The following is a 17404-nucleotide window of genomic DNA, read 5'->3' on the forward strand; positions in this document are numbered from 1 at the left end:
TTCAAACTTGCAGTGGAACCTCGAATTTCCAAATGCACCGCAGTGCTCAACCTGAAGTGCGGTCCTTGGCCGGAGGACAGGGAAATTTCCTTCCCGCCTAGGGAGGGGGCCGGCGCCCTGGGGCGCATTCCCCGTCCGAGGTTCCCAGCTAAGGTCCTTGTTCCCAGGAAAGGTGAGGAGAGGGACTCAAAGTCCCCACCACTCTGAGTTTCTGATAGTTTCGCAGGTCTAAGGCGAAGGCCAAAGAAACGGCGTCTCGCTTGGATTCCGTCGTGAGGCGGTAGCCAGCAGCTGTGGTGCGGGGCAGGCGGCCCACCTCGTTAGAGTGGCGGCTGGATCGCAGAGACCTGGGGGTGGCCCACCGAATGCAAAGGACCAGGCGGGCGGTGGCCGCGTCGAGGCGCACTGTCAGCGCCGGGGGGCGCCCTTTCCGGCCCGCGGCCCGCGCGCCCCGCCCCCGCCCTTGCCTGGCGCCAGTTGTTCTGCCCCGCGCCGCCAGACGCACGAAGCAGCCGGGTGTCACCGAGACACCTCCTCCAGCCCAGCGGCGGCGAGAGCTCTGCCTGCCCGCCCGGTCGCCCGCCGGACCCCGCGCCAGGAGGGACAGAGCGTGCAGCCCGAGCCTTCGGGCGGCGGGGCCAGTCTTCTGGAGCAGCACCGCGCGGAGCGCGCCGAGCCTCGGGACAATGGGGCCGCGGTGGCTGCTGCTCGTCGCCGCGGGGCTCAGTCTGTGCGGCCCCCTGCTGTCGGCCCGCACCCGAGGCCTCAAGCCAGGTGAGCACTGCCCCCGGCATTCTGTCCTTGGCCACCCCGAGTCCCGCAGCCCGGGTCTCCGCGGGAATGGGGCGGGCGGGAGGAGGTGGGATGCTGTACGGGGACTCTGCGGGCGCCCCAGACCATACCTTCGGTCACAGCGTCCTCCAGGAGCCGGACAGACCTTTGGGCTGAGATCAGAATCTCCCCCACTCACATCCCAGGTGGAGTGCCTGTCCCACCCCACTCCCCCACCCCCAGCAGTCTCAGCGGATACCCCTTTTTTGTTGGGTCTTGGAGGATGCGGCCGGCCTGAGACAGGGTATTGAATATGGACGAGGAGCGGGTCGAATTTTGTTGGCGGAGCCTGAGGCCCTTCATTGCATTTGTTGTCACCGTGTGGCATGTTTCTCTCCGAACCACCCCAAAAAGAAGGGATTGCAGGTTGCTCTACCAGTCAAGGTTTGGGAGTTTTCAAGATGAGGTAGAGAACCAATCACGCTGAAGTTTTGTTCTGTTGGAATTGTTCTTTTGGCACATTTTGCCGGCGAGGAAAGTAGCGGCAAGCAAAAGGGTGGCGAGCAAAGCGGTGTAGAGAAGAGCTTAGTTCCTTGGCCCGTTGAGTAGAATATCAGTACCAGCTGATCCTGGCCATGGCTTTGTGTGCAGGAGGTGCTAATGGGGCAGGGATATTGGGTGATAGCAGGATAGCCACGGGGATGGTGATGGTGGTTGGGAGAGTTTGATACCTAGAAACCCAGTTTTCCAAGTGAGTTGTATAAAAAGATCCCCTCCTCAGAACTCAGCTCCTTCAGACACTGTGGGATTATAGCATTTCCGTTTCTGATCTGCTGCCAGAAGGAGGTTGCTCACCCAGAATACATTTATTACTAATAGTGTAGTATTTTTTTTAAAGTATCAGACTATTTGAAAAATAAAGGTATTGTCCAACCTCTTTCCTCCGAAAAAGCAGGGCAAATGAGTTGTTTTTAGCCTGTAAAGACCTTAGAAAGTGAGAGTAAATATTTCTTTAGAGCCGTCATACTTTGTAAGCCATCAGGCCCCCACCCCTTTTTGTCACATAGAAACAAATTTTAGCTGTTTTTCTTATTACCTGTGGAAGATTGTGTACTCTGTATTGACTTTACACTGGAAGGAATGTAGGCACGTGGTGGTGGAGGTGACATGAAACAGCATTTTCTCTGCTCTCCATTTTTGCTCAGGGTGAATTTGGAGGTGATGCTTTGGGGAAAATTAAGATTCCCCACATAAGAGCCGGAAATTTTGCAGCAGCTTCTGAGCTGCTTATGGCATTACCTCTTGGGGTGTTTGGGTTAACAGGGAACTTCTAAAAAACTGTATGGCGACACCAATGTCAGAGATCACTTTGTGGTTTTATTGTGGGACAAGCTCTTAAGAACATATGTTTTTGTTTGAGATTTGGATGGTGAGGTAGAAAAGAGGTTTACACCCATGCTGCATCCACTGGGGTACCTTTCCTTACAGTCCCCCCTCCAAAGATTTTTGGCCTCAGTTAGTGAAGTAAAGCTGATACATTTGGGGGGGGGGGAGGGGTTTGTTTTTTTGGTTTTTTTTTTTTGTCTTTTTAGGGCCGCACTCATGGCATATGGAGGTTCCCAGGCTGGGGTCGAATCGGAGCTACAGCTGCTGGCCTACACCACAGCCACAGCAACTTGGGATCCGAGCTGCACCTGCGAACTACACCACAGCTCACAGCAATGCCGGATCCTTAACCCACTGAGCAAGGCCAGGGATCAAACCCGAAACCACATGAATCCTAGTCGGATTTGTTTCCGCTGCGCCACGACGGGAACTCTTGTTTTTTTGTTTCGTTTTTTGCTTTTTAGTGCCACACCTGCGGCACATGGACGTTCTCAGGCTAGGGGTTCAATCAGAGCTGCAGCCACTGGCCTACACCCCAGTCACAGCAACGCCAGATCCAAGTGGCGTCTGCAGCCTACCATAGCTCACAGCAATGCTGGATCCTTAATCCACTGAGCAAGGCCAGGGATTGAACCTGCGTTCTCATGGGTGCTAGTCAGTTTCGTTCCTACTGAGCCACGACAGGAATTCCCAAGCTGATGTCGATACCACATGTCTTACTTTCTCATCACCATTGATGGGGCATGCTAAGATACACAGGGTTGGTATTGACCAAAAGATAGCTGAGTAACACTGGCTGCTTTGTCTTTGCTAGATTCTGGGACCACTTTGGGAGGAACAGAGAAGAAAAGGAACATGTGTGTGTTTTAAGTGTCATATTCTGTGTCAACCTCTGGGCCTGGAGGCATTTTCACTTCACATTCTCTCATTTCACCCTCTCAAATGTTTCTCTCCTTTTGCCTATTCAGAAACTAAGTCTCAGAGATGAGGTACCCAAATTTCAAATGGAGAAGGGGGCTCTGGGTGCAAAAAAGAGATAGAGCCTTTTCTTGGAGAGTTTTAAATCACTAGTAAAGTCAACCACACATAGCTGTCTTCTTTACTGTCACTGTGCACCAGCAATTCTAAACAACATCTGGTGTAACTGGGTCTATGTGATGGGAGGAGCTGGGCGACCCCAGCTTTAGGAAGCACTTCCAGAAGTGGCCCTGCCCACCAGTTTCAGCTTTCCCAAAACCCTCTCGGATTTTTTGTCCCCACTCGTTTGGGCATTTCCTGCATTGTCACTTTGTGGGTATGTTGTCTTCCAGGCTAAGGTTATAAACGTCCATTTATCCCTGTAGAGTCTAGAACAGATGTTCCTTCGGCAGCTACTTGAGAAATTTGTAAGTTTATTAGTCAGTTGACATTCTTTTGTCCCGGCAATTCAAGTGAGAAGACTTGCCTTAATCAAAGAGCACCAGCATCCTGAGGTTGATATTCATCAATTCTTTAAGGATCTGGCAGTTGAAAAGGCACCAGAACAGCTGATGGTGGCTTGGATGGGAGATGCCATATACTGCCTTCCTCCCGACAGTGTCAAGCCCAATTCCTCGGCTTAGACGGAGGTGCCGCTTCCCTTGCAGGAGGGGTCCCCAGCCTTGTCCAACCTCCCTTGTCACATCACCTATTACATTACCTATATGTCATCCAGCCCCCACCCTCTAGTTCTACCTCCAAGGAGCTAGGCTTCCTCTGACTTTTGTCCCCTCACCACTCCCTCTGGCCACCTTATATGAAGAACCTGCAACAGCCAACACTCTGCCTAGGTATGATTCTTACACTAGCTTATTTATTCCTAGTAACCACCCTTTGGGTAGATGTCACCCCCATACTACAGGAAACTGAGGCCCAGAATCGTTAAGTCACAGGTGCAATTAGAAGTGGAACTGGCACTTGACCACATTCTGCCTGGCACCCTCTCATGCAGATGCTTAAAACTGCCAAGATATATAGCCCCACCTCTCTCTCAGGGCTAAAGTTCCCCCAAACCCTTCTCCCTCATTGACCTTGTGAGGGTACCTGGAAAAACCCGTGAAGTTATGCCTCCTTTTACTCCACCCCTGGGTATCCAGTGATGTTTTGCTATTCAAAAGGTTGAAAGAATCCACTGCTGGAAATCCTAGGACTAATCTGTCATTTGCACTTCAAAACACATTTGTTTAACTTTAGGAAAAGATGTCATCTATTTGTATGTTCAAGCCTACGGTGGATTAGAAGTCAGGCATTGTGGGATTGCAAATGAGTGTTTTCCAGTATTTTCTTTTTTGCTAACCAGCAGTAAAAACTGTAAGAAATCCACTTTACATGATGACACTGTAGCTGCGTGTGTGTGCAGTAAATTTTCCTGGACAGTCCCCGTGTATAGTGTATAGAAACCAAAGTTTTTCCAACCAGGACCCTCCTTTACCACATGCTATGCCCCCCAACATTTTCTACTCTATTCTGTCTTTTTAGATGCTTGCTACAGTCCTGTAACTTGATTTCATAACCACTGTCGTGTCTCCACCGTCCTGTAAAACCTAGTGCAGCAGGTGCAATGCATTGTTCCCTCGTCAGCAGAACTGAAGACCTAATTTGGCTTTATGAGGAGTTCTGCTTTCCAGAAAGCACTGTCTATGATGGTTTCTGTCTGCAACCTCATTTGTTTAAGTTCAGGCTTCCAAACTGCTGTAGGACGTGGGCAGGCCTGGGATTGGAGACAACTTGGTTCCAGGAGGAATTGCTGATTATAAACATCCTTTTCTGCAAATTAGTTTCCTTTCAGCTTGTCGTCTGGGGGAGTCGAGAACAGTGTTCCCGGGACACTGGGCTCAGGGCCCATCCCTTTGGGTGGAGAATGGGCCTAGAAGAATGGGGAAGGTCAGGGCATTGGAGTCCTGCCCAGCGAGGCCTGCCAGGGTCCTGACTCCACATGTCAGATCTGACCTTCAGGAGCGGCCCCACACTCTTCTTAGTGCCAGCTCATTTACATTTTCTTGTGGTCTTTACTTCTGTTAACTGCCCCCCTTCCAGCTCCCCCCAAGATTTGCTCTATTTTTCCTTTTTTTTTTATGGCTGCACCTGCAGCATATGGAAGTTCCCAGGCTAGGGGTCGAAACAGAGTCACAGCTGCCAGCCACAGCCACAGCCACTTGGGATCTGAACTGCATCTGCGACCTACACCCCAGCTCATGGCAAGGCCGGATCTTTAACCCACTGAGTGAGACCAGGGATCAAACCCACAGACACTATGTCGGGTTCTGAACATGCTGAGCTACAACGGATTTGCTTTCCTCTGCTCCCTGCTAGTCCCTTCTCCAGGAAGTGGGATTGGAGAAGGAACAGCATCGGATACGGGCGACTTAGGTCTGTAGTCACCATTGACCTTATTCTACTTTTAAGTCTGGCTTTTCTTCAGCAGAGGTTTTGTTCACTCACTTGCTTTTTGCGTCTGCCTCAACTGGAAAAAATATTTTAAAAACCAGTTTCTCTGTTTGGTCCTTGAATGTCTCTCTACTGTATCTGTCTGTCCTGTTTGCGATGACTGGGTTGTTGGCATGTGGCTGGTGTGTCACCGGGGTCAGTAGGACTCTTGATTCCCAAGCCACAGCTATGCAAGTCATCAACAGAAGTTAGACATTCCCATGGCCGTGTGCTACCTGCTGTCATTTAAAAGGGAGGACAGAGTCCTCTGGTGAAATGCCGAGAGGACAAAAACAGTACTCTTTTAGGTCCTGAATCCACTACTTTTAGAGATGGGATCATGTGATATGGTTCAAAGGGAATGAGCTTTAGAGCCAGGCTGATCTGGGTTCAGAGCCTGGCTCCTCCACTTTCTAGCTGCGTGGCTTTAGACTGGTTCCTTAGGAGTTCCCATCGTGGCACAGAGGAAACAAATCCAACTAGGAACCATGAGGTTTCGGGTTCGATCCCTGGCCTCGCTCAGTGGGTTAAGGATCCGGCGTTGCCATGAGCTATGGTGTAGGTCACAGACGGGGCTCGGATGGAGTGTTGCTGTGGCTCTGACGTAGGCCAGCAGCTGTAGCTCCAATGTGACCCCTAACCTGGGAAACTCCATATGCCACGACGTGACCCTAAAAAGACAAAGATCAAAAAAAAAAAAAAAGAGATCAGTTACTTAGCCTCTCTGTGTCTTCATGTTGTCCATAAAATGGGGATTATCATGCTTATCATAAAAATGTTTTGGAGTTCCTGTCTTGGCTCAGTGGTTGATGAATCTGACTAGGAACCATGAGGTTCGATCCCTGGCCTTGCTCAGTGGGTTAAGGATCCAGCGTTGCTGTGAGCTGTGGTGCAGGTAGCAGATGCGGCTCAGATCCAGAGTTGCTGTGGCTGTGGTGTAGGCCGTCAACAGCTCCGATTAGACCCCTAGCCTGGGAACCTCCATATGCTGCGGGAGCGGCTGCAGAAATGGCAAAAAGACAAAAAAAAATGTTTAGAGTTTCATGAGGTAAGTGAAGTACCTGGCACATAGTAGGTGCTTAAGAAATGTTGTTTCTTGATACACTAACACCTCCATATTCCAGAAAAGCCCTGGAGGGATTGATATTCAATGAATTCTATTGGAGTTCCTATCATGGCTCAGCAGAAATGAATCTGACTAGCATCTGTGAGGACGCAACTTCCATCCCTGGCCTCGCTCAGTGGGATAAGGATCTGGCGTTGCGTCTCTCTCTTTTTTTCTTTTTCTGCTGAACCCCTGGCGTGTGGAAGTTCTCGCCAGGAATAGACATACACCACAGCTGTGCCAGTGCTGGATCCTTAACTCATTGCGCCACAGCAAGAACTTCAAAATTGTCTCTCTTTTGGAGGTCTTCAGGTTACTCAGTGGACTCAGGTGTCAGCTTGATCCAGCCCTTAGAAAGTTTCCCATCACCTGCCCTTTCACCTGCTGGTTTTAGTGACCACTGATGATCATTGGACCAAATCCATTATTTCATGAAGAGCTGCAAGATGTGTTTCTTAGGGCTTTTCTGTTGTGACTCAGGGAGTTAAGAATCTGACATTGTCTCTGTAAGGATGTGGGTTGGATCCCTGGCCTTGCTCTGTGGGTTAAGGATCTGGCATGGCTGTGGCTGTGGTATAGGCTTGCAGCTGCTGCTTCAATTCCCCCCTAGCCCGGGAGCTTCCATATGCCACCCCCTAGCTTCCATATGCCACTGGGAGGTGTGGCCGTCAAAAGAGAAAAAGAAAAAAATTTTAAACGTGCATTTCTAAATCAGTTATTGTTTCTGTATTTGAGAACCGGAATCCTTTTATAAAGGAAAACTTGCCATTATTGACTGTTTGGTTTCCCTGAAATATTATATATAGAGAAAAGGCAAGATAAATACTCAAGTCTTGCCTTTATTTACAAGTTTTCAGACGGGATCGTCTCATTTCTTCCAAAGCTGACAAAAAAAAAGGTTTTATTTTCCTTGGAACATCACTATGAATATGTGGACCCTGACATATATGACATGTTGCCAGTATTTCTTCCATTTATTTCCTTCATTCGTCTTTTAATGATCTTTTTGGCCAATGGTGAGCCCCTTTGGATTGACTCAGAGTCTTTCTGACCTGACCCTAATGTTCTTTGAAGACATTTAGGGCTTATGTTTGTGTGTTTCCTCCAGTTCTGGACTCCACCATGTCTTTAAGGAGCAGCTCTTTTTTGTGCTTTTCAGGGCTGCACTCGCGGCATATGGAGGTTCCCAGGCTCGGGGTCAAATCAGAGCTACAGCTGCCAGCCTACACCACAGCCAGAGCAAGGCCAGATCCAAGCCGCATCTGCCACCTACACCGCAATGCCGGATCCTTAACCCACTGAGCGAGCCCAGGGATCGAACCTGCGTCCTCCTGGATGCTAGTCAGATTCGTTTCCTCTGAATCACCATGGGAACTCCGGGGAGCAGTTCTTTTCATGATGTGCATTTGCATTTTGGCAGTCGAGTATCTCAGGAATGTCGCTGTTTTCCACTTGTTGGACCTAAAATGTTTTCATTATTTTTCCATTACTCTCTTCTCTATTTCTCTTTAGCCTATAGTGTTGACGGTGGTTTTTTTTTTTTAATATATAGCATTTTTTAATTACTCAATTACAGTTATAGTTGTACAATGATCATCACGTGTCGATGGTGTTGATTCATTTGTGGAGACATGCAGGGCGCAGCCATCCTGCTCAGTATGTGGATAGAGGCAAGGTCCTGAGACTTCTGGTGTGTTAATTCCTAAAAAGCGTGAGCCCTGTGGCCAGAGCTCTGAGTCAGAACCTGGACTGACAAGCTGTGGGAGGTCGACATGGGGTAAATCCCAGGATTGCAATGGGACCTTGAACGAATATCTGGTCACCTCTCTGCTTCCAGGACAGATCTCATCAAAGTCAGAAAAAGTACGGTGTGGGGGTCTCTTATGGTACAGAGGGTTAAGGACCCCGTGTTGTCCCTGCAGTGGCCTGGATTGCTGCTGTGGCTCAGGTAGGATCTCTGGCCCAGGAACTTCCATATGTCACTGGTGTGGCCAATAAATAATTTTTTTTAAAAAAAGAAAGAAAAAGTACTTGTCTGATTGATTGATGATTGATTGATTGTGGCCACCCCTCAGCGTAAGGAGTTCCCAGGCCAGGGATCGGATCTAAGCCGCATTTGTAAACCTCCACTGCAGCTGTGGCAATGCCACATCCTTTAACCCCCTGTGCTGGGCAGGAGATTGAACCTGCATCCAGGTGCTACAGAGACGCAGCTGGTCCTTTTGCTCTGCAGCAGGAGCTCCTGAATTAGTAATTTTTAAAAAATCTCAGAGTTGGTGAGTCCACCTTTCAGCTCATTAGCAATATGCTGTATTCAATAACGAAACTACTTCTAGAGCCTTTGAGAGAGACCTGTATTAAGTGAAACTTAGCAAGAAGTATGAGAACCAGTTTTAGGACCTGAGCTAGTTTTCCTTTTTGTTTTTTAACCGTAACTTAACAAAAAAACATAGATGGGTTACCAGGGCTTTTCATATGCTGACAGGCACTTTCTCCTTGACCTATGAGTTGTGCCAGAATTGAAGGAAAACCACGATGCCCAAACTCAAATTTCAGCCTAAGGGGCCTGAGCTAGTTGGATATATCTAGTCACCTGGAATTGGTTTTGTTTTTTCTTTGTATATATTTAATCGATCAAGCAAAATGTGCTGACATTTTTTAATTCCATAAGAGCCAAAATATCAAACCTGTGGTGGCAAGAAAAGGTGACACCTTAGGCAGTGATGTTTCATCAAGGGATTATGCATTCTTCCTGGTCTCCAGCCCATAAAAATGTCATGTTCCAGTGGGCATAGTGTTTCTGTTACAAATACCATGTGGCCCAAGGAAGAAATTTTTGAAAACAAATACTTAATCCCAAAGTACTTGATACAGAGCCAAGCCTAATGTTTTGTTTTCAGACCACGTGAAAGCATCTAAGAGCTTCGTTGTGAGTATTCAGTTATCTGCAAATTCAAGTAGTGTCACTGCCCCGATCGCATCCTAATGCTCACGTGTGTGTGCACACACAGGTGTCACACCCACCTTTCTCCCCTCCATGTGTGTCAGGAGTTCTGAATCTGGCCAGATTCCCAAAGCTGCAGTGGAGAGTCTTGTTATTTTAAGTTTCCTGTGGGTTAGCATTTTGGAGGGCACATATCTATGTGGTCTTAAAATGCCAGAACCCATTCATTCTTTTCTTCCGGCTCCTACACACATTCACCATGACCTTGTACCAGGGTCAGGACCCATGTGACTGGATCAAGATGCACTGAGTAGGAGTCCCCTGAAGGCTCAGCAGGCTAAGGATCTGGCATTGTCACTGCTGTGACAAGGGTTCAGTCCCTGGCCTGGGAACTTCCCCATGCCACAGGTGTGGCCAAAAAAAAAAAAAAAAAAAAACTTAAGGACCACCTACCAGATGCAGGGTACGGTACTAGAGACTCAAATATGAAATAGGAAGAGTTTCTTATCCTGGGGGAACAGTCTAGACATTTGCATGTGCTCAGAGGCTCATCCCTGCAGATGTTGGTTCTTACCCTGTGACAGAGCTGCCAGGCCACCCCTTCACCCTGGGGGACTGACTTGTGCCCTTGCTGAGGTCACATGACCTCAAGCTTTTCACCAGCAGGCCCTGTCCTACCATCTCTCAGTTGGTGTTACTCTAGCTTTGCTCTTCATTGTGCAAATAAATGCCAATTTGTTATATTTATTTCCTAGTTGTAGAATTTCCGTTGGTTGGTTTCACTGCTATTGTCCATTTTTTTTCACCCCATTTCATTGAAATATTTTTCTTCACTGCACTGAGCAAGTTGCAGCACATCGTTTAAAATCTTGATCTGCTAATTCCAACATCTAGGTCATCTTGGGCCGGGTTTCCATTAATTGTCCTTTTTTCTTGAGACTGGGTCACACTTTCCTGATTCTTTTTATATGGAATAATTAAAAAAAAATTTTTTTTGTCTTTTTAGGGCCGCACCCATGGCATAGGGAGGTTCCCAGGCTAGGGATTGAATCAGAGCTGTAGCTGCCAGACTACACCACAGCCACAGCAATCTGGGATCTGAGCCACCACAGCTCACGGGCATCGCCTGATCCTTAACCCACTGAGTGAGGCCAAGGATCGAACCTGCATCCTCATGGATGCTAGTCAAGTTCGTTAACTGCTAAGCCATGATGGGAACTCCCATGGAATGATTTTGAACAGTATGCTGGACATTATCCTACTGTAAAGACCCCAAATCTTGTTTTATTTCTCCAAAGAATTTTGGTGTTTTTGCTGTAGCAGGCAGTTAATTTGAATGGACTCAAACTGCAAACTCTCCCTCTTGAGCAAGAAGCTCAGATATCACTTCCGTCCTTTTAACTGCAGCAGCATTATTTTGCATCTTCACTAAGTGCTCAGGTTCCAGAGTCTGCCAGAGCCTGGGGCAGACAGAGTGCTGGAATTCAGTGCTCTCTCTCCCTCTCTGACTTTTTCTTTTCTGGGATTCTCTCCTCACAGTGACTGTGGTTGCCCTGAACTCTGCCTTCTAGTCCTTCAGGTCACAGAGACTGTGGGTTTTCTACCTGAGTTCCAGCCATCTTCTGCGGCACTGACTTTGGCCTTCTCTCAAGCTAAAAGCCACTGAAGACGAGAAACCCGTTGGTTGCCATCCTTTCTTTCCAGATCCTTCCCTCCCCTTCCCAACACCACCCTGTGAACCTAACTGCCTTCAGGTCATTGGTTTGGGAGACAAAAGCGACCTAGAGTTTGTCATTTTTGTCTAGGGGAGGTCTGGGACGGGTAGGACCTTTTAGGAGCAGAACTATCCCTTTTAGTGCCTGATGCTGCTCAGTGTAAGTTTTTGTTTGCAGGAAGTTTCCACTACTGAACAATAAAATCAAAAGCTTGAAAATCCACTGTATTTTCCCAATTTCCAGCCAGTTTTCATTCCTCTACCATCCCTTTGGAGGGACCTGTGTGTCCAGCTTTTGTGATAAACACCCCTAGTGATAGAAATCTCAGCCTTTTCCCCCTGTGGTTTCTGTCGCCACTCCTCAGCTTCCCAGCACCCAACCAAGGCTCTTCGTCCTAGACTCCTCAGTGACAGAACATTAGCAGGCCTCCTGGAAAGGAAAAGCTGGTTGAATTCCAGCAGCTAAGTGTTGTGCTTCCGTGATGAACATTTCAAATGGATGTTTTGGGTGGAGGAGGTTGATAAACGAAGGAAGTTTGCAGTTTCCATTGTGGCTCAGCAGGTGAAGAACACAGTGAGAGTGCAGGTTTGATCCTTGGCCTCGCTCAGTGGGTTAAGGATCTGGCATTGCTGCAAGCTGCAGTATAGGTTGCAGATGCAGCTCAGATCCAGTGTTGCTGTGGCTGTGGGGAGGGCCGGCAGCTGCAGGTCTGATTTGACCGCCTAGTCTGGGAACTTTCATATGCCGCAGGTGCAGCCCTAAAAAGAAAAAAAAAAAAAAATGAAGTTTGCAACTGAGCCTTTATTTTATTATTTTATTTTATTTTATTTTATTTTTTTTTGTCTTTTGGGGCCACACCTGCAGCATATGTAGGTTCCCAGGCTAGGGGTCGAATCGGAGCTATAGCTGCCGGCCTACGCAAGAGTCACAGCAATCCCAGACCTGAGCTGCATCTGTGACCTACACCACAGCTTACGGCAACATCTGCACCCTACAACATAGCCCATGGCAACACCAGTTCTTTAACCCACTGAGCGAGGGATTGAACCTGTGTCCTCAGGGATACTAGTTAGACTCATTTCCACTGAGCCTACGATGGGAACTCCCGGAGCCTTTATTTTAACTTCTGGTTGCTACTCAAAAGAGCCTGGTTGGCCCGGCATCTACCTCAGTTCACATAGCAATTTGCAACTGGGCTGAGAAAGGCCACCGGCCTCAGACATCCGCCCCACTGACCTGCTAAGGATGGAGACAGGAAGATGACTGAAGCAGCAGGTACCTTGTGGTTATATTAGAAGATAGCCCGAGGGACTGTAGTTTGAACCCACATAGGCTGTGGTTCGAACCTGCAGCTCTGCTGTGTAAACAAACTCAAGTTGGAAAAGCAAAGCTACTGTCACACAGATAATGGTCGTGGAAATGGGTGCCCTGGGTCCTACGGAATTTGCCTCTCGCTCCATTCCCTTTAAGAAGTCCCCTCAACTTTCTACCTGGATTTTTCCACTGGAAGGATGGGTTTCAAGAGGATGGCCACAGACTAAATGGAGAAAACGTATACATGGAAGCATATGGATGAAAGAGAGGTCACATGGCCTGTGAGTGATTTGTTGATATAGACAGTGGCCAGTGGAGGAGAAGTCACAGCTTTTTGCCCTCCTATCACATATTCAGCTTTTCCCGACATCTGCAGGGCGGGTCTCTGAAAGTGTGTCATTCACCTCGTCTCTCGGAGGAGCAGAGTTTGAAGAGCGTTCACCTGAGCCAGAACAGCATGTCACATGCCACCTTGAGTTGTTCAATTCCCTGATAAAGTCTGTAATCCACCTGTGTGGCACCTTCTCTTTGCCACCCCCGCTCCTGGTAAGACAACAACAAGCGAAAGTAAAGTGTACTCTTACCCTGTCTCGTTCACCTTTTTCATTCTTTTTTTGTTTTAATTTCATTTTCAGAGCCCGAAACAATCAATGCTACTGTGGAGCTCCGGTCATTTTTTCTCCGGAAATACACCAGTGACTTTGAACCGATCCCCCTGAAGGACATTGAGGACCAAAACGATGAAAGTGCATTTCCGGACGTGCGATTAAGCGCCAACAATAGAAGTGGTCTTCCCAGATCACCTCCTGTGTTCATCTCACAGGCGGCCTCGGGATATCTGACCAGCACCTGGTTAACTGTCTTCATCCCCTCCGTCTACACCGGTGTGTTTCTCGTAAGCCTTCCTCTAAACGTCATGGCCATCATCGTGTTTGTCCTGAAGATGAAGATCAAGAAGCCGGCTGTGGTGTACATGCTGCACCTGGCCACGGCCGACGTGCTCTTTGTGTCCGTGCTTCCATTCAAGATCAGCTACTACTTTTCCGGAAGCGACTGGACCTTCGGGTCTGCCATGTGTCGCTTCGTCACTGCCGCCTTCTACGGTAACATGTATGCCTCCATCATGCTCATGACGGTCATCAGCATTGACCGGTTTCTGGCCGTGGTATACCCCATCCAGTCGCTCTCCTGGCGTACGCTGGGGAGGGCTTCCTTCACCTGTCTGGCCATCTGGGCCATGGCCATCGCGGGGGTGGTGCCTCTGCTCCTCAAGGAGCAGACCACCCTCGTCCCCGGGCTCAACGTCACCACCTGCCATGATGTGCTCAACCAAACGCTGCTCGAAGGCTACTACGCATATTACTTCTCCGCCTTCTCTGCCGTCTTCTTTTTTGTGCCCTTGATCATTTCCACCGTCTGTTACGTGTCCATCATCCGATGTCTAAGCTCTTCCACGGTGGCCAACCAGAGCAAGAAATCCCGGGCCTTGTTCTTGTCGGCTGCAGTTTTCGGCATCTTCATCCTCTGCTTTGGACCTACAAACGTCCTTCTGATTCTCCATTATGCGTTCCTTTCCCACAATTCGATGACAGAGGCTGCCTACTTTGCCTACCTCCTGTGTGTCTGTGTCAGCAGCATCAGCTGTTGCATTGACCCCCTGATTTACTATTATGCCTCCTCTGAGTGCCAGAGGTACCTCTGCAGTATCTTATGCTGCAAAGAAAGTTCGGATCCCAGCAGTTATAATAGCAGCGGTCAGTTGATGGCAAGTAAAATGGACACCTGCTCTAGTAATCTGAACAGCAGCATATACAAAAAGCTGTTAACTTAGGGATAGGGCCTGACAGTGAGCTAACAAGAAAAGGTTCAAAAAGCAAATAACCTGAGGATTCTATGAAGTCCCTGACAAAAAAGTATTTCCCGTCTAAAACAACAGAAGTACGATTTGCATGTCTTCTTATGAGAGCTGTGAAGCATAGACATTTGTGGGTTACAGGAAAAAAAAATAACAGGAATAGAAAACAATGTTATTCCAAGAGAATATTGCTCGGTGACTTATTATAGATGAGTGTACATACACAGGCACACACAACACACTTGCATCATTTCTAGTGCTGTATAGAATAGGCGCTTTGAAGCCCTCTTTTTTTTTTTTTAACCAGAGATAATGGAAATCTACTCTGCTTCTCTGATTTAATATGTAAAGCTTAGGTTGGTGGAGGTTAGCCCTGAGCATCTAAAGAAGTCCATCCGCAGTGAAGAATTCTACTGTTTGGACTTGTACGGCTTTTGCAAATAAGTGTATTTTGAGTTGTTCGAGAGCAATATTTAAATTATTAAAGGATGAGATTTTGTACTATCTGTGTGTCAAAAGAGTCCTGCAGTTTTTCATTTTAACCATAGCAGAGGTTGAATTCTTAAAATTATTAAAACAGATGAAAAATGACACAGGTAGCATTTTTGCGCTTTGACACCCCTGATATATAAGTGAAGAACAAGCAGAGGGCCCACCAGTGATGTCAGGTGGGCTTTCACAGCAACTTGCCCCTGGAGGGTGGACTCCAAACAGTAACTACATGACAGGGCCGGTTCAGACATGGATTGGCCACAGAGCAGAGGGATCAGGATCGCCATGTTTGCCGTCTCCTGCTGGGATCCCCTCAAGGGTTGGCCTTGAACTTAGCGTGTTCATTAGAAGTTGGCCCAGTAGCATGTGCTCTCAGAAGAGATGATGAGTTTAGTCAATGAATGGAAATGAATCTGACGCATCCATGAGGACGCAGATTTGATCTCTGGCCTCTATCAGTGGGTTAAGGATCCTGTGTTGCTTTGGCTGTGCTGTAGGCTGGAGACCATAGCTCTGATTCAGCCCTGTACCTGGGAACCTCCATATGCCATGGGTGCAGCCCTAAAAAAAAAAAAAAAAAAAAAAAAAAAGAAGAAGAAGAAGAAGAGATGATGAATAGACCTCTGCCCATTTTTAGAATGGAGAGAGAAGGCACGTTCACCTCCAGCAGTTTTGCTGCCAGTACCATTCTCAGACACTCACCATGTACTCTGGGTGCCCTGATGGGTGCGGGGCGAATACAGTTGAGTAAGACTGAAACCTGCTCTAAAGAAAAACAAAGGAGACAGAGACACAGGGTGTGATATGTGCAAAAGAAACACATCATTATGTGAAGAAGTGTTTTTGGCCGAATGTCACCAAGTAAGTGCCACATAATCAAGCCTGACAGGTGAAGAACTTTGAACATTTGGGTTACTGCTTCTTGTGGTTATAACTTGAGATGAATACAATATACAGTACAGGAAGTGCGTTTTTGAAAATAAGTTCTGTGGTATGTCTTAATTGGGCACTACTTATTTACAAAGGTTTTGTTCAGTAAATTCCTCAAATTAGATTTTTAAAAAAGAATCGTTATATCGGTTGGATTAGACATGACAGAAGAAAATGGAATTGACTTTGAAATCTTGGGAAATTAGTCTCTATTTTCCATTCACTCTTCTTAGGTGTTAATGAGATGATTTTCAAAGCATTTTTTGGAGTTCCCTGGTGGCCTCGTGGTTAAGGATCCAACATTGTCATTGCTGTGGCTTGGGTCACTGCTCTGGCAAGGGGTTCAGTCTCTGGCCTGGGAACTTCCACATGCCAGGTGTAGCCCCCTCCCCCCCAAAAAGCATGTTTTAACCCTGTGATGAGTACCAAGTACAGAATATCCTCATGTATTTGATAAAATAATTTGAAAATTAGGTTGAAATATATCTTTTTTTTCCTTATGAGAAAATGTTGGCATTTTAAACAAAAAGAGTAGAAAGTTGTGAGGCAAGTGTTTAATCTATTTAAAAGAGCAAACTGTCTCCAAATGCCATGGAATAATTTACATAAAAGTATGTTTTGGGGTTCCTGTTGCAGTACAGTGGGTTAAGGATCCAGTGTTGTCTCCAGTGAAGGTTTGATCCTTGGCCCAGTGCAGTGGGTTATGGATCTGGCGTTCTGCAGCTGCAGCTCAGATACAACCTCTGGCCTGGGGAACTTGCACATGCCATGAGTGCAGCTGAAAAAGAAAGAAAAAAAATGTATGTATGATAAGTAGAGGCTAACATTGTTTTTATTAAGTTAGTTGCTATATTCATTTTATCCAATTTAGTGGAGATATACTGTCATTGTTTATTCATTCTGTTTGTGTTACAATACCTCTGACTTAATAAAAACTATCATTACTGTATTATCAATATATGCTTGTAAGATACTATGTCACTGTTTTTATGTTCTTTTTAAATGCTGTATGTAACCTATATTAATAAACTTGAAAGTTTGCTCTGTATCTGTTTGGAACAGAATTTTATTGTGTCTCTAGAAGCTGGCAGGAAGGCCAGTCTAAGGATTAGCTGAGCAGCAGTTAATGAAGAGGCGCTTTGCAGAGGCATGGCCAGGGTTAAGGGAACCAACAAGAGCTGGTGAAGCACCCTAGGGACTAGCAATTGGGTGAAGCTGTTACCCACTCCAGGCCCAAAGCCAGGGGAGAAGGAATACAGACTCCTCTGCCCCGCTCTCTGATCTCTTGCGGGTGCTCCTGATTTTAACCCTTGCCCAGAGGTCAAGGGAACCTGGGTGAGGTAGCCCGTGAAGCTCAGCTTCTTGGGACTTGGAGAATGGAACTGGAAGAAAAATGCACACTTTCTGCTAAAGGCACTGGGTGATTAGCTTTCTGTGCCTTTTTAAAA

The 17404-nt window shown here is 47.2% G+C and overlaps 1 protein-coding gene across 1 annotated transcript; it reads left to right on the forward strand.

Annotated features, from left to right (window-relative positions):
* Positions 1-471: 471 nt before the first annotated feature.
* F2R (coagulation factor II thrombin receptor) lies at positions 472-17004 on the forward strand. Its single transcript, XM_047778142.1, has 2 exons — positions 472-774; positions 13315-17004. The coding sequence occupies exons 1-2, from the start codon at positions 687-689 to the stop codon at positions 14508-14510; spliced, it is 1284 nt and encodes a 427-aa protein (XP_047634098.1). The 5' UTR covers positions 472-686; the 3' UTR covers positions 14511-17004.
* Positions 17005-17404: the final 400 nt, after the last annotated feature.

The sequence above is a fragment of the Phacochoerus africanus genome, chromosome 4, assembly GCF_016906955.1.
Source record: "Phacochoerus africanus isolate WHEZ1 chromosome 4, ROS_Pafr_v1, whole genome shotgun sequence".
In the NCBI taxonomy this organism is placed as follows: domain Eukaryota; kingdom Metazoa; phylum Chordata; class Mammalia; order Artiodactyla; family Suidae; genus Phacochoerus; species Phacochoerus africanus.